The 12,948-nt window shown below is 43.8% G+C and overlaps 2 protein-coding genes across 4 annotated transcripts in view; one reads left to right on the top strand and one right to left on the bottom strand.

Annotated features, from left to right (window-relative positions):
• The window catches only part of Spg (dedicator of cytokinesis spg), a 51,386-nt gene extending 41,751 nt beyond the window's left edge, over positions 1 to 9,635 (bottom strand). For both annotated transcript variants that reach the window (XM_077424012.1, XM_077424022.1), the window contains exons 1-4: positions 9,272 to 9,635; positions 1,875 to 1,958; positions 1,002 to 1,195; positions 357 to 505 (exon numbers count right to left, since the gene is read on the bottom strand). In XM_077424012.1, coding sequence (XP_077280138.1) covers positions 357 to 505; positions 1,002 to 1,195; positions 1,875 to 1,958; positions 9,272 to 9,308 — 464 coding nt within the window. In that variant the 5' untranslated portion in view covers positions 9,309 to 9,635. The remainder of the gene's footprint in view (positions 1 to 356; positions 506 to 1,001; positions 1,196 to 1,874; positions 1,959 to 9,271) is intronic.
• Positions 9,636 to 10,566: 931 nt separating this feature from the next.
• Positions 10,567 to 12,919, top strand: LOC143907539 (uncharacterized). Of its 2 annotated transcripts, none has more exons than XM_077424385.1 (3): positions 10,567 to 10,744; positions 10,857 to 11,246; positions 11,650 to 12,919. In XM_077424385.1, the coding sequence occupies exons 1-3, from the start codon at positions 10,706 to 10,708 to the stop codon at positions 11,932 to 11,934; spliced, it is 714 nt and encodes a 237-aa protein (XP_077280511.1). In that variant the 5' UTR covers positions 10,567 to 10,705; the 3' UTR covers positions 11,935 to 12,919. The 2 variants fall into 2 exon arrangements, with proteins under 2 accessions (XP_077280511.1, XP_077280517.1); XM_077424391.1 differs by having other exon boundaries at positions 10,587 to 10,755.
• Positions 12,920 to 12,948: the final 29 nt, after the last annotated feature.

Raw genomic sequence — 12,948 nt, 5'->3', positions numbered from 1 at the left:
TTTTCCAATAAACATTGATTTTTATGATTTTTATATTCCAGATTGGAAAATATAAATTTTGATATTTTCGTTTCTAACTGTTCGTATAACTGCAATACCATGATTGCTAATAAAAATCAATACGTTTGCGCCAATGGCGAAACACAGTGAATATCTTGCTCCGATTATATTATTATCGATGTGCCATCGTTAGAGAAAATTGGCGCGAATCGACCAGTAATTAAAGAAACTCAATAAATATCTCCCTCATAAAAGTATGAATGAAAGGGATGCGGTTCTCTCTCCCCGCGACTTCGTTTCTGCGGCACGTGCCGCGAATTTAATGCGGAATAGCGAAGAACTTTTTGCCGACTTACCGATTCCCCCAGTCCACTTTATTGATTATCCTCAGCTTCAACTCGCGCGTCTGATCGGTGGTGAGGGTGCCGGCCAAAAGTTGCCGCCGCTGTTCCAATAGCTCCCGCATCACTTTACGCAACGCATTGAACTTGTACTCCTCGCGCTCCTGCATCAGAGCCAGTCAGGGCGAAGGATTACGTTTTAAATCGCTAAAAAAGTTTTATACGTATCCCCGAAAATAGAGAAAAAGAGGCGTACTATAAAATCAATCCTATTTACGTGTTTCGCATAACTTTACATAATGTGAAATATACAGAAGAGTAAAGGAAGTTTCGTGCTTTTTCTAGAAAGTAAGGTAGAGAAAATAGGAATTTTATATGAAAGATAGAAGAAAGTTACGTGACTAATGAAAATTCATCAAAAGACATCACTATTTATTTAAAGAACCCCCTATTAATATCGAGATATATAAATAATGCAGAAATCAAATGCAAAAGGAAAGAAATGAAGGAGAAGGTACAAGAGAATCGCAATTTTTTCTTCATCGATCGCATTTTTAATAACGGGAAAATATCCTCTCACAACCGGAATACAAAAACAGATATTTTCCCAATGAGAAAGGAGGAGGAGCGGAAAGAAGTACGGGGATGCGGTGTACTCACCACGTACAACCTCTTCCAAATGCCACCCCATTCCCGCAGGACCAGAGTGACTTCCCGGACCACCGGATCCTCCAATGGTATAACGGACTCGAAGAGGCCCTCATTGTCGATTTTGCAGGGCTTCAGATGGACGTAGGAACTCGGGAAGATCCCCTTCACCGCGCGATTTTTCGTCGAGAAGCCTCTGTACCAGCCTGCAATCGTCGCGGGAATCCCATTTCAGTTGCATTTATAAATATAGACGCGCAAACACGGCTAATTTAGACGTTAATTTAGACAATTACCGAATATGAATGAACATTAATATCGACATTAAAATTAATTAATGTGAAATAGCGTTATTTCATTCATTATTGTAAATTGATATCAGTCAATACGATAATTTTGCACGAACTATGAAATACGATCTTCTACCTCTATTATTATTTCACGCTTGATAAATAATTAATGCAACATGTCTGCCAAATTCCGCAAGTTAATTTGAGTTGATTGCCTAAAATTAATTTTAACGAGGTAACAGGTCAAACACCGCTTGATGTATAATGATGTAATAATTAATGATGAAAAGAACAAATAGGGCAAATTAGTGAAGTCTTAATGCAAGTCTTCGAATTTTGAAAAAATGTTGACATAATATATTGTTCTCTTAATTTTTTTCTCTTTAATTTGTATCTATTCTATATCACTAGCGATTCGTCGCTCCAGGATGCGTGATTACGCTGCAATATCACCACTTCCTGGTGAACTTCATCATTTCCCTTGACCTTAAGCGATATCAGAACTCGCCATCGGCACAAGGCGAGGTACAAGGTAAGTACTACATCGATCTCTTGCGAGAAATAGAGATAAGATCAAGTATATCGGATTACGTACCCGCGCACTCTTCCAGGATCTGCACAGTTTCTCCAATTTCCAGGGGTAATCCATACCGCGTGTCCCCCCGCCAGTTGTACACAGCTGTAAAAGAGATCATAACGAACGTTATCCACGAGAGCTGTGCGCCGAACGGCGAACGGCGATATGACGCGATGATATATTTTTAACGAGCGCAGCCGCCGTCATTCACCAGTAAACTAGATCTCGTTACGTCGTCCGCCGCGTAAACTAACGTGCCACCACGACTGATATCTGTTAATAGCACGCGACGAAGCGGCGCAATCATGTCTATTTGCATTCGCTACGGCTTATAAGCAGTGCAGCATAATAATTCTTGATATCAGAATTAATCGAGACAGTAAAATTATGGCATAATTAGGTACATACAAGAATTACAATTCACTTCGCATTGTGCTGTAAAATAATATTGTAATATAATGTGCAATAAAAATTAGAGCATTTTGCGCAATATTAGTTTATGTATATAAATTGTAGCATATATAATATGCTATAATTTATGTACATAAACTAACATTATCTTACTTATTAGTATGAATTAATATTAATATTACACATACATGTTATAATTATGTACGCATAATATATATTTATGTTTAATTTATATATAAATCATATAATTGTATATTGTAATATATTATCTGTTTTAATTATCGATATAACGTAAGTGTTGTTGAGCAATATCGTCAAATGATAAGATTCTATCATATTTTATAGAGATACGGCTTTATATTGTAAGTCTGTATCTCTTCGCAGTTGTATTTTTCTAAGCATTTTACTCAACGCGTCGATAACTGCTACACTTGAGCTTGTAACAATAATGACTTCGATCGGGTTAATGTTTCCCCGTGGAGATCGGTAGCGCGGGCCTCTTTCCTAGAATTGTCAGCCACGATAAGCCGGCTCCGGGGTGTACCGGATATGCGTGACGATGCACGTATGACGAGCCAGCTTCCGGTCCTCGGCCGCCGGAGAAACGCACGCGAGACGCATCTCAATGAGCGCGTCTCTACTTCTTTTTTTCCCGCTTCTGCTTCTCTCTCTCTCTCTCTCTTCCTTTTTCCAGCTCTTCCCTGCGTTTTCTTATAGGTATGGCTTACACACGCGTAGGTAGGTAGGTATACATGGGGATGTCGAGAAAATAACGAAAAATTTAGAATCGATATTTCTACAACGGAAATTTAATACAATGGAAAGTTAATCTAATTTCTAATATTTTTATCGATATAAAATAACACAGTATAGGGTCCAAAATATCGGAAGGTACTTTTTCAAAATGTTTTCCTAAGCAGCTCTCCCGCCATTGAAAACTTCCGTTAAAATATCACTAAAATTTATTTAAAACTTCAAACATAATTTTTAATTAAGAAACATTATTAATTATTATTGTCTAACAATCGATATTAAATATAGCGATGCAGTTCGACTTGTATTAGAAACTCGCAAATTATGACGATGACAGGATGTCGGCTATTCATCTTTTTTTGGGACATCCTGTATACGTTAACTGGCCCTACGCGTTTGCTCGCCCACGTTTGGGACTGTCTACGGGCAACGTGCGCGTGGGACAGCGTGGCACAATTTTTGACAGCCACACATCATGCGCCGCATGGGTTGCCCATTATTTTTTTTTCCACGTTCGCGAGCGATGCGTTTTCATTCACGCGTAAGTACATCGATTGCCGCTACGCGTCATAAAATTTGACGAAACAAAAACGGACGTGAATGCAAATATCGACGATGTATAGCGTGATGTAATTTGCAACAAGCTGCATCAACCTAGAGAGGATTGAAATCGAGTTTTAAACGCAAAATTCGTTGAAAGTCAAATTAAAGTAACGAATGACGAATAAATTTAGCATGTATAGAAAAAATAAATATAAAATAATGACTTTAGAATCATCGATCAGAATTTCAATGGCGTCCCTAAACCCCAAATTTTGCAAGATTGAAGAAGTAAATTCAGATTACGCCAGCGAATGTAAAATACAAAAGACGCTTTTTATGCAGTTCTCTTCGACGAAATAAAGTCAATCGACGCTGCAAATCGTACATTTTAGATTTCGCGACCTGTGGGATCGCGACGACAGATAAATCGATGGCACGAAACGGCCGAATGACAGACGGCGGTCTTTTTTTTTCTTCCTTCCTTTTTGCCGGGCAGCACAATGAGGTATTTTGCCGTGATCCGTGGACAGAGGTCCCGCGACAATGCGCTGCCACGTGGTTTACCGCGACAGAGACAGCGCGATCAATAGAATGTCACTTATATACGCGGAATGTTTTGCGTCACCGGATGGCAGACAGACCATTCCGCGTAGCGTCTCTTCTCTGGCCTTAATAGAAAATTTCCCCGCGTAATAGAGACAGATCGGACGCGCGAGGCTTTCTTCGTGGATATATTTTTCCTGCATGTACTGTTAATTTTGTATTCAGAAACGTGGAAAATTCAACGGGTAACGTAAATTAACGTTTTCGGAACAATGAACGCACGGTTATCTCGTCAAGATAACTTGAATAAAAGGCAGGGAAATATACAGTGGAATTACATGGACAAGGGAAATTGCAGATAGTTCAAAGTGAGCTTGATAAACGTAAGGCAAAAAATTTACCGTAAAATAAAAGTAGTGAAGCGTAGTGAAGTAAATGCAGTAAAACAAGAAATATATAATACGCGCGGAATGAAAGATAATACTAATATATATGATATATATACGGGTATACAATAAAATATTCAGAGAAATGAAACCCTAAGGTTTCCCTGTATATTATATGGAGCTTCGCTACGAGTTCAATGCCTATTCATCTTTTTTATTTGTGCCTTTTTGTCATTTTCTCTCCTTTCTCTCTCTCTCTCTCTCTCTCACACACAATAAAATAAAAAATTATCTAAATATTCAAAAATTACGCACCGAAAAGATTCTTTCGGCGCGGCACGGAACAAAAGGACAGACCGCGAAGTGTATACACGTCGCGCGGCTTTCCCCCATAGCTTTTCCCGGGGAATTAAATCGATAACTCCCTTTCTCGACCGTATACGAAACATTCGCGACTGTAGGGGGACCGCAGGCAGACGCCAGATCCTGGCGCGGCCATGTCTGCCGTTCTTTTCCCGAATTTTCCGCCCTTTCCACGATCCCCTACGGTCCGCTTTCTCCCGAAGAGTCAATGATGGTCTTCGGTGGTGGTGCGCCGTGCGCCACTCCCGAAACTCAAAAATTTATGCGCGTCCACTGCGAGTGACGGAAAACGCGAGGAAACGCGACGCGAACAAAGAGCATCGAAAACATATGTACAAAATTGTACACTGATAACTTTATAAACGCTGTCAAATGTTTATAAGGCTGTGAAAAATTATATGTGAAAATGTTCATTTTTATTTAAAACATTCCTCTCTCTCGCAAGAAGAAAACTGTTGCAGACGTAAAGTAAATTATACGGGAGCGAGATTTTGCAATAAACATGACAGTAAACAGTAATAACCGAAGGTAAGTTCGCACGAGGGAACCATCGGAGCTCCCCAACCTCGTATACTCACACACGTGGGCAGAATCACACGTGCGGAGCCAAGCGTCGGATGTCAATAATGTCGGTGGAGGATAGGGTTGCAGCGCGTCAGAAGGGTCGCGAAATGAAGACATAAACAATGACATCTGAAATCATAACGCCCCTTTTGGACCCTCTGACAGCGCCTCGGTCTTCTTCACACGTACCTTTTTTTGCCTTTGAAAAATTACTCTCTACTTTGTACTTATAGAGAGCGTATAATCAGACAATTAAAAACGCGCGTTAATTTATAAAAATTGGAAATCTTTTTTTAAATTATCGTAAATGCTGTTTACGAATTATATATTATTCTATTGTCGCGAATCTCCGGGAAGTCGAGAAAGAATACGACAAAATTCTCCGCGGTTACGCAAAGCATATCGTCGGCTATTTTCGCCGCGCGCGCGCGCGGCAGAAGCGAACACCGCACATTTTTCGCGCCAACGGAAACGTGGCTTTATGCACGATCGTAAAATGTCAAAAGCGCCGGTGGGTCATATCCACGCGTATATATGCATACGTACGTGTGACGGCTGAATTATACCCGGGGGCAGCTTTTTGCGCGCGTAAAATGTGGTTAACAAACGGTGAAGGAGAGACGGCAGGAAACGCACCGATAACGTCACTCACATTGCGAGATAGCTGATACTAATAATATTATAACATTTATGCGCGGCTGAGTGGGTTCGAAAGTTGCATCGCGTAATAGCGTCTCGTCGATGGACGTGAGACTCATCGTAATATATATGTATCTTGGAGGATCGTGGATATATACCGATGGAAAAGTTTTATTTCTCGCGGAGTTCATTCGTCATCTTTTTTCGGCATTTTAATGTATTATCCGCGTTATACGTTGGGCAATAAGTTTTCCACATGACTTGTGCTCGTAACGCAATGTTATTGATCGCGAATATGAAATTTGTCCGCATTAAATTTTGCGAAGGCAATAATAACGCCAAAAACATAGAAGCAAGCCGATGACGTGATTCCACTCTGTAATAAAAGTAGAATTACAATTTTAAAAAGAGCGCTATATGTATGTAGTATTATGGGACACCGGAAATGGTACCGGGCGGGATACCGTAACAAGAGAACGGCGCTCCGAAGGCTTTTCCGATACGTTCGAGTTAAAATGGACCTGCCTTTGGTGTTCGGAGCTTATAGCACGAGGGGTCACGGTAATGGCAGGAATAACGCATCTGCAGACTTGCCACGAGAGAGAGAGAAAGAGAGAAAGTGAAAGAGGAAAAGAGAGGAGAGAGAGAGAGAGAGAAAGAGAGAGTGCGAGACGGCGCACAGTTACGGTTCTACATCTACAACGATCCCGCTAAAAAGAAATAATGCATAGGGGCATGACCGCGTGAATAGCGCCGTACATTGGTAGATTGGAAGATTGCGCTTTAATCGCGTCGCTCACATACACACACGACGGACGCCGCGCGAGTCCGTTCGTAGCCGAGAAAGAGAAAAATCCCGGAAGCTATCGCGCGCGAACAAGGAGTCTGCGAAGCGTTCCGTATCTGGACGGAGATTGAAAAACTCGCGAAAAAAATTCCGAGATATTTTAACGAATGAGGAACTTGTCGGGGACGGTCCGTTTAATATTCTATAAGGCAACGTCCGCTTTCAGAAAACTTTGCGATATTGCGCTACTCATTTTCATCGTTTTGTCGAAAAATTATTTTCTTAAATATATCTTGTCTCCGTGTGAAAGTGAGAAGATATGAGACATGTTTTGACAAAGAGAAGAATGCAAGGTTTCAAAACAAGGCGGCACATATTAGAAAAGATTCTGGGAGACAAAAAAGTAAGGTTTAGAATTTATGAAAAAAAAAATAGTAAGAGAAAGAGCGAAGAGAAAGAAAAAAGAAGGGGAAGGAAAGAGCACAAAGAAATAAAAAGAGATGAATAATGAGAAGAAAATAGAAAAAACGGAAGAGATAATACGCGTGTGAAATCTAGGACAACCTGGAGAAGCTGTAGGATTATAAAGATGAGAGTTGGGTCAAAAATTTTGAAAACTTTGAAATATGACAAATTTAATAAGTTTATATACGTAAATATATATAAAATATGCAGTAAAATATATCGAAAAAGATAATATATAATGTTAAAGTAAAATTGTGTATAATTGTTAACATAAAAGCAAACATATAAATGTAAGATGTAAAGCAAAGTAAGTAAATTGTTGTAGTTGGGTAAAATGAGCAAAAGAGAACAATGCAAAACACTGCGTATTGTACGGAACTCCATCCAAAAAGTCGCAAGAGGCAACGATTAAATAAATATATATACCTATATATATCTTTCCCCGTAATATTCACCTTGCTCGAAACTTTATCTAACGACGTTCGTAAACATTTATCCCGGATAACTGGCCTCGTTGAGGAACGCCGACGCGACCAAAAGGAGGAAAGATCAAGGGATCGATGATCCGGTTTTTCATCCTGATTAAAAGGCGCTGTTTATCGGATTAGAGCCGCTCGCACCGCTTGAAAGAAGATTGCGCCGACGGCGATGGTATATAACGACCTTAAACTGAGCGCCGCGCCGCGCCGGGGGGATTAACGCGAGCGTTAATTAATCGCGAAAAAATGCCGGGACGAACGACGCCGCCGCGCCGTAGGATTGATTCCGATTCCGCAGCCGGAGAGTCTCTCGTTCCTCGTCCTCGCGCCACTTTTCCTCGGCGGAAACGCGGTCACTTTAACGCGGCTAATCGCCGCACGTCGACATACCAGCGATAAAATTCCATTTCCATGTCGCGTTTATCTTTCGTCACACATTTTGTGAATCGCAGAAAATATCCCGTAATCTTTCTTTTTTTTTTTTTTATGTAATTTTATCTCCTTTCTTTTTTCCCGTAACAAAATATACGTTTCCTCGTGCGTTTTCTTATACGTTTCGCAAACCGCCGGCGTCCGTGTATTTTGATTATGATGAGCGTGGATTTTTCGTAGAACCGCGCGAGCTGCAGCATTTTAATAAAAGACAATATACGTTAATTATAAACTTCCCATCAGACTTTTCTACCTCGTCGTTCAAAAGCTAGCGGTTGCAAGGATGACGTTGCGACTTCTCGTTTACGGTTCTAGGTATCCCGTCATTGGGACTCCTGTTTACCAATGACGAAACGTGATAACGAGCAAGTACGCGCGGGGCTTGTGGCGGGGCTTTCCCATACCGAGAAACAATAACGACGCACTACTACTTCAGTCCCGAAATTAATACCGTCGACGGGCGTCACGCGAAACGTCGTCGCGAAGTATTCTCATTCATCCTCTCGTTCTATTAAAATCGTCCGAAATCCCGCTACCGGCGAGTTTCGCGTTCCAGAAGGTTCGCGAACGTTCGCTAGCCAGGAGGGTAAGGACGTCGTGTCCCGGAGGGGCATTCGTCGCGCATCAAAAGAGGCGCGGAGGCGCGAAATCCGGGAAGCGGGCCCGGCTTGTCAAGCGCGGACCTCACTACTCGCGCGCACGATCAATGCATGAATGGAGCACACGCAGGGGCACCCACACGCGCGCAGCGCGGTGAGAGCGCACGCAATACACGCACGCGCGCACGCATGCACGCACGCATGTTGCCGCCGCGCCGCGGCCGCGCCGGCGAGCGAGAGACGAGGCCCGGTCCATCGCGAGGATCCTCGCGGACGTTCGTCCGCGTCGTGAACCGCAAAAGCTGCATGTCGCGCCGTGCGCCACGCCGCGAATTTGACAGCTCCGAGGCGAGCGCTCCGGAGTTATTATAGAGCGGCGGAGGGAGAGGACGCGGGCGAGCGCGGCGCAGCCTCGCCGTCCGTCCGCAAGATAAATAAAAACTCGACTTACCTACGCCGTACTTGGTGGTTTTCGTCGTCGTCCACATCTCGAGGGCGGCCGGACGGCGCGACGCGACGCCGACGACGTGGGGCCGGTGCGGCGACGGCGACGGCGGCGCGGCGCGGCGCGGCGGAGCGATAGCTACATACCAGGGCGGCGCGCGCGCCGAGCTCCAATCTCCGGGCGCGAGACAACCGCGACGAAAATTTTCTCGTTATCACGAGCGGCACGAAAACACAAACATTGGGTGTGTTTGGCCGCTCACGAATGTCGCGCACGTCACACGGTACACACTACTGCTCCGCGCTCCGCGACCGACGACGGACGGGGTGGCCCCGGTCCCGGTGGCCGTGACGAGCGGCGTTGCCGGTACGGGCCGCGGGCCGCGGCTGACTGACGGCAACCGGCAACGCCGCCCCGCCCGCCCCCGCTAAGGCCGGCGGTGGTGGCGGCGACAACGCGTCACGTGGTACCGCGCGTCGAATGCACGGAGCAAAGAAGATAGTTAGAGGAGGCACCGGCGTTGTATTATCACGAGGTGTTATTATTAAACGCCGACTGGCTCCGCGCGCGGAAATGCGTGACTGTCTGACAATTTAAACGGTCAGTTTGCAGGCATTAATTTTACGATTTATTATTATCAGGATGGATCGTAGATCGAAATAATTGTACGGACAGCAAAATGTGTAATTGTAACTTGTCCCATTGTAAACGAAGCTTTATTTCCAGGAGTCAACGCCGACGGGTGCCCTGTAAAAAACATCTTAAGGCGCCTGCGGGATCAATTGCACGTCTGCGTTGGACACCCGGCACCGTTTAGCGATGAAATTATATAAATGGACAAATATATGTATTACTAATAACGGCTACGGTCAACGTGACGCTACAAATGCTTCGAAGCATTCCTCTTCTCTTTTCTTTCGATGAAGAAAGAAGGAGAACAAGAACGATCCGGAGCATTTGTAGCGTCACGTTGACCGTAGCCAATGTATGATATTTTTGTAATTTTTCAATGTACGATAAATCGCGCATTTTACCGATACATAAGATAATTGTCTTCGAAATATCCCTCCTTACACTTATATTTCCATACACGAACGCTTTCCCAACGTAAAGAATTTTATAACATTCGAGAAATTTATTAACATAAAGAAATTTGACAACTTCCGAGAACTTTATCAACGTAAAGACGTTGTCAATTTTCGAAAATTTTATCAACGAACAATTTTGTTCCGACAATTTTGTCGACAATTCTTTTTTTTTTTTTTTATTTCATTTACATCAAGAGATTTTAATTGCGTTTCTAACCTCCTCCGCCATTGTCGTACAAATTTCCCCCAAAAATTGCATTTCCGGTGGACGTTTTCGCAGTCGAGCGCCGAATCGGGTTCACCAATCAGGTCGTTCCTCACGACGCGGGACGCGGGACCCCATAAAAATGTTATGGGAGTTTCCTCTCTGGCCGTTACCACGGGGTTTCGGGTGGTTTTAAGGTTAAAAAGATCGTTCGGAAACGGTTATTACCAACGGTCGTGCGCGCCGTCGACTGCGTCTCGTTCTCGTCAATCTCGTCATAGTCGTCATTCGGTTTTAGGACGGGGATCCAGGATCACGACGACGCGTAGGATTGGACGGGGCACGGCTCGCGTCGGTCACGAGGATGCGGCCGGACTCGCGCAGCGTCTCGTTCACGTTCCACCGGGAAGCGCTGAGCGTGCGAAACTCGCCGCCGGAGATGGTTCCGCGGAGCTCGCGGAACCTGCGTCAGCGCCTGCAGGATCGATTCGAGAAGGACCGAGGATCGGACGGCAACGATAACGCGAAGGAGAAACCAGCGAAGGCGAGGGACTCGGTCGACCGGGCCTGGAACAACATCAGCCTCGGCAACGTGTCCGCGGATTCGAGGCGAGCGTTGAGAAACGGCGCCGAAAAACTGTCCAGGACGATATCCTCGGTGCGCACCACTTTCGGTGCGATATCTCAGGTAAGCCGAATGAACATTTACGAACAAATTGACGCGAGAAGTGGATTTTATTTTTTATTATTCTCGTTTCACCTGGACTTTGCTCGTAAACATAGGTTCGCATTAACGTTATCTTTCGTTCATCCGCATTTCATTTAATGTTCAATAACAATTCCGATTGCTTGATTTAATCAAAATTGATCCTGGTCAAATTACAAAATAATACGTTATTTTTATTTTAATCATCGCAAATAACTTATTGGAAAATAGCAGAAAGAAGAGCCTTACGTGTCTGTTAAAAATTTTACTAAGCGAATGCTTGCTCGACATATGTGTCTAATGCGTCACGATAACGAAACACGCACGTAGACAAATGTGCCAAGCGAATGACACCGAATGTAAAAGAATCCTTTCCTGTGCGCAGAAATTTAAGAGTTCCACGAGTAGACGCCAGCGACTGGAGGAGCAGCACGCGCCGTCCAACGTGCAGACACCTCAGACTCGTTCCCGCCAGCTTTTAGGTCGCACGCCGACCAAACTCTACAGCCCCTTCGGCATCGAGTACGAGTCGCCGCGACACGCCTGGAACAAGGAGAACGAAGTTGGCACGCCCGTACGTGCCTCGTCGTCGCCGGAATGCAACACGCGTTGCATACACCGTAGACCATTTCGCTTCGCGAAAGTGAAAGGATTCTCCATGCTGAGATAAGGGAAGAGATATGGGAAGAGGAGGGGGGGGTCCTCCTCTCCTCCAAGTTACCGCACGTCGATCTCTCTTTCTTCCTGGCGAACGCAGTCAGGTTTGCGTGCCTTGTGTGCAACATTTATATCGAATATAATTTATTTGCGTTTTCAATCGCGAGGGATCCGTCGCGAGCGACGCGAATCCGTCGTTGCGCCAGCAATGACATTCTTTTTATATATAAATATATATATACACAAGTAGCATTTACAGGTATGCCAGCGTACCTTCCATGATATTTATATCATTCCATCGCTTTATTCGCGTGCGTATATCGCGAGCTCTTTCTACTTTTTTACACGTATTTATATAAACGTATACATGCGATAACGTACGCAATACATGTATGGCAGGGCCAATGCTTTGTACTCGACCGCAAAAACGAAACGCTAGAAGCGGCAACTAAAAATCTCGAAGCTGTTCGCGCAAAATAACAAAAATATGTATCGAACTAAGGTTTCTTTTTATTTTTTATTTTTATACGAGCGACGCGCCAAGAATCAATCTCTTGGGCAGATTTTTACGATACTCGAAAATTGTATTTTAAGTTCGTTTACGTCGCGAACCGAGGATATTTCACGATCATGTTGGACTGTGACGCTCTCTCGTTTGAGAATGGATAGAGATGGGTCTTCTCTCGTTGTCAAAAATCAGGAGACATGAACGAACAGTTTTTTTTGACCAATGTTAAAACTCGTATATTTATTTCTATTATTTCCAGGATTGTCGTAAAATATCCTCGGTTGCGTTTCATTCGATATATATATTTATATAATGTGTGCATATATATATAGGTATATATTTCCGACACGGCGGTTCTCAAGAACCATTGCTCCAATGACAAAAGATAAGGCAGCTCCGATACACGGCCTCGACACGTAGCCCTGCTCTCAAGCTACGACATATCTAATTTATATTTATTGGCACAATAATAATGAATTTTTACGAAGAATAGGCGACGCGTCGTATCGCGACTAGTTT

This window comes from Temnothorax americanus, unplaced genomic scaffold, assembly GCF_048541705.1.
Source record: "Temnothorax americanus isolate GAGA-0224 unplaced genomic scaffold, ASM4854170v1 Scaffold11, whole genome shotgun sequence".
Lineage (NCBI taxonomy): Eukaryota > Metazoa > Arthropoda > Insecta > Hymenoptera > Formicidae > Temnothorax > Temnothorax americanus.
This window is presented reverse-complemented; position numbering and strand designations above follow the sequence as displayed.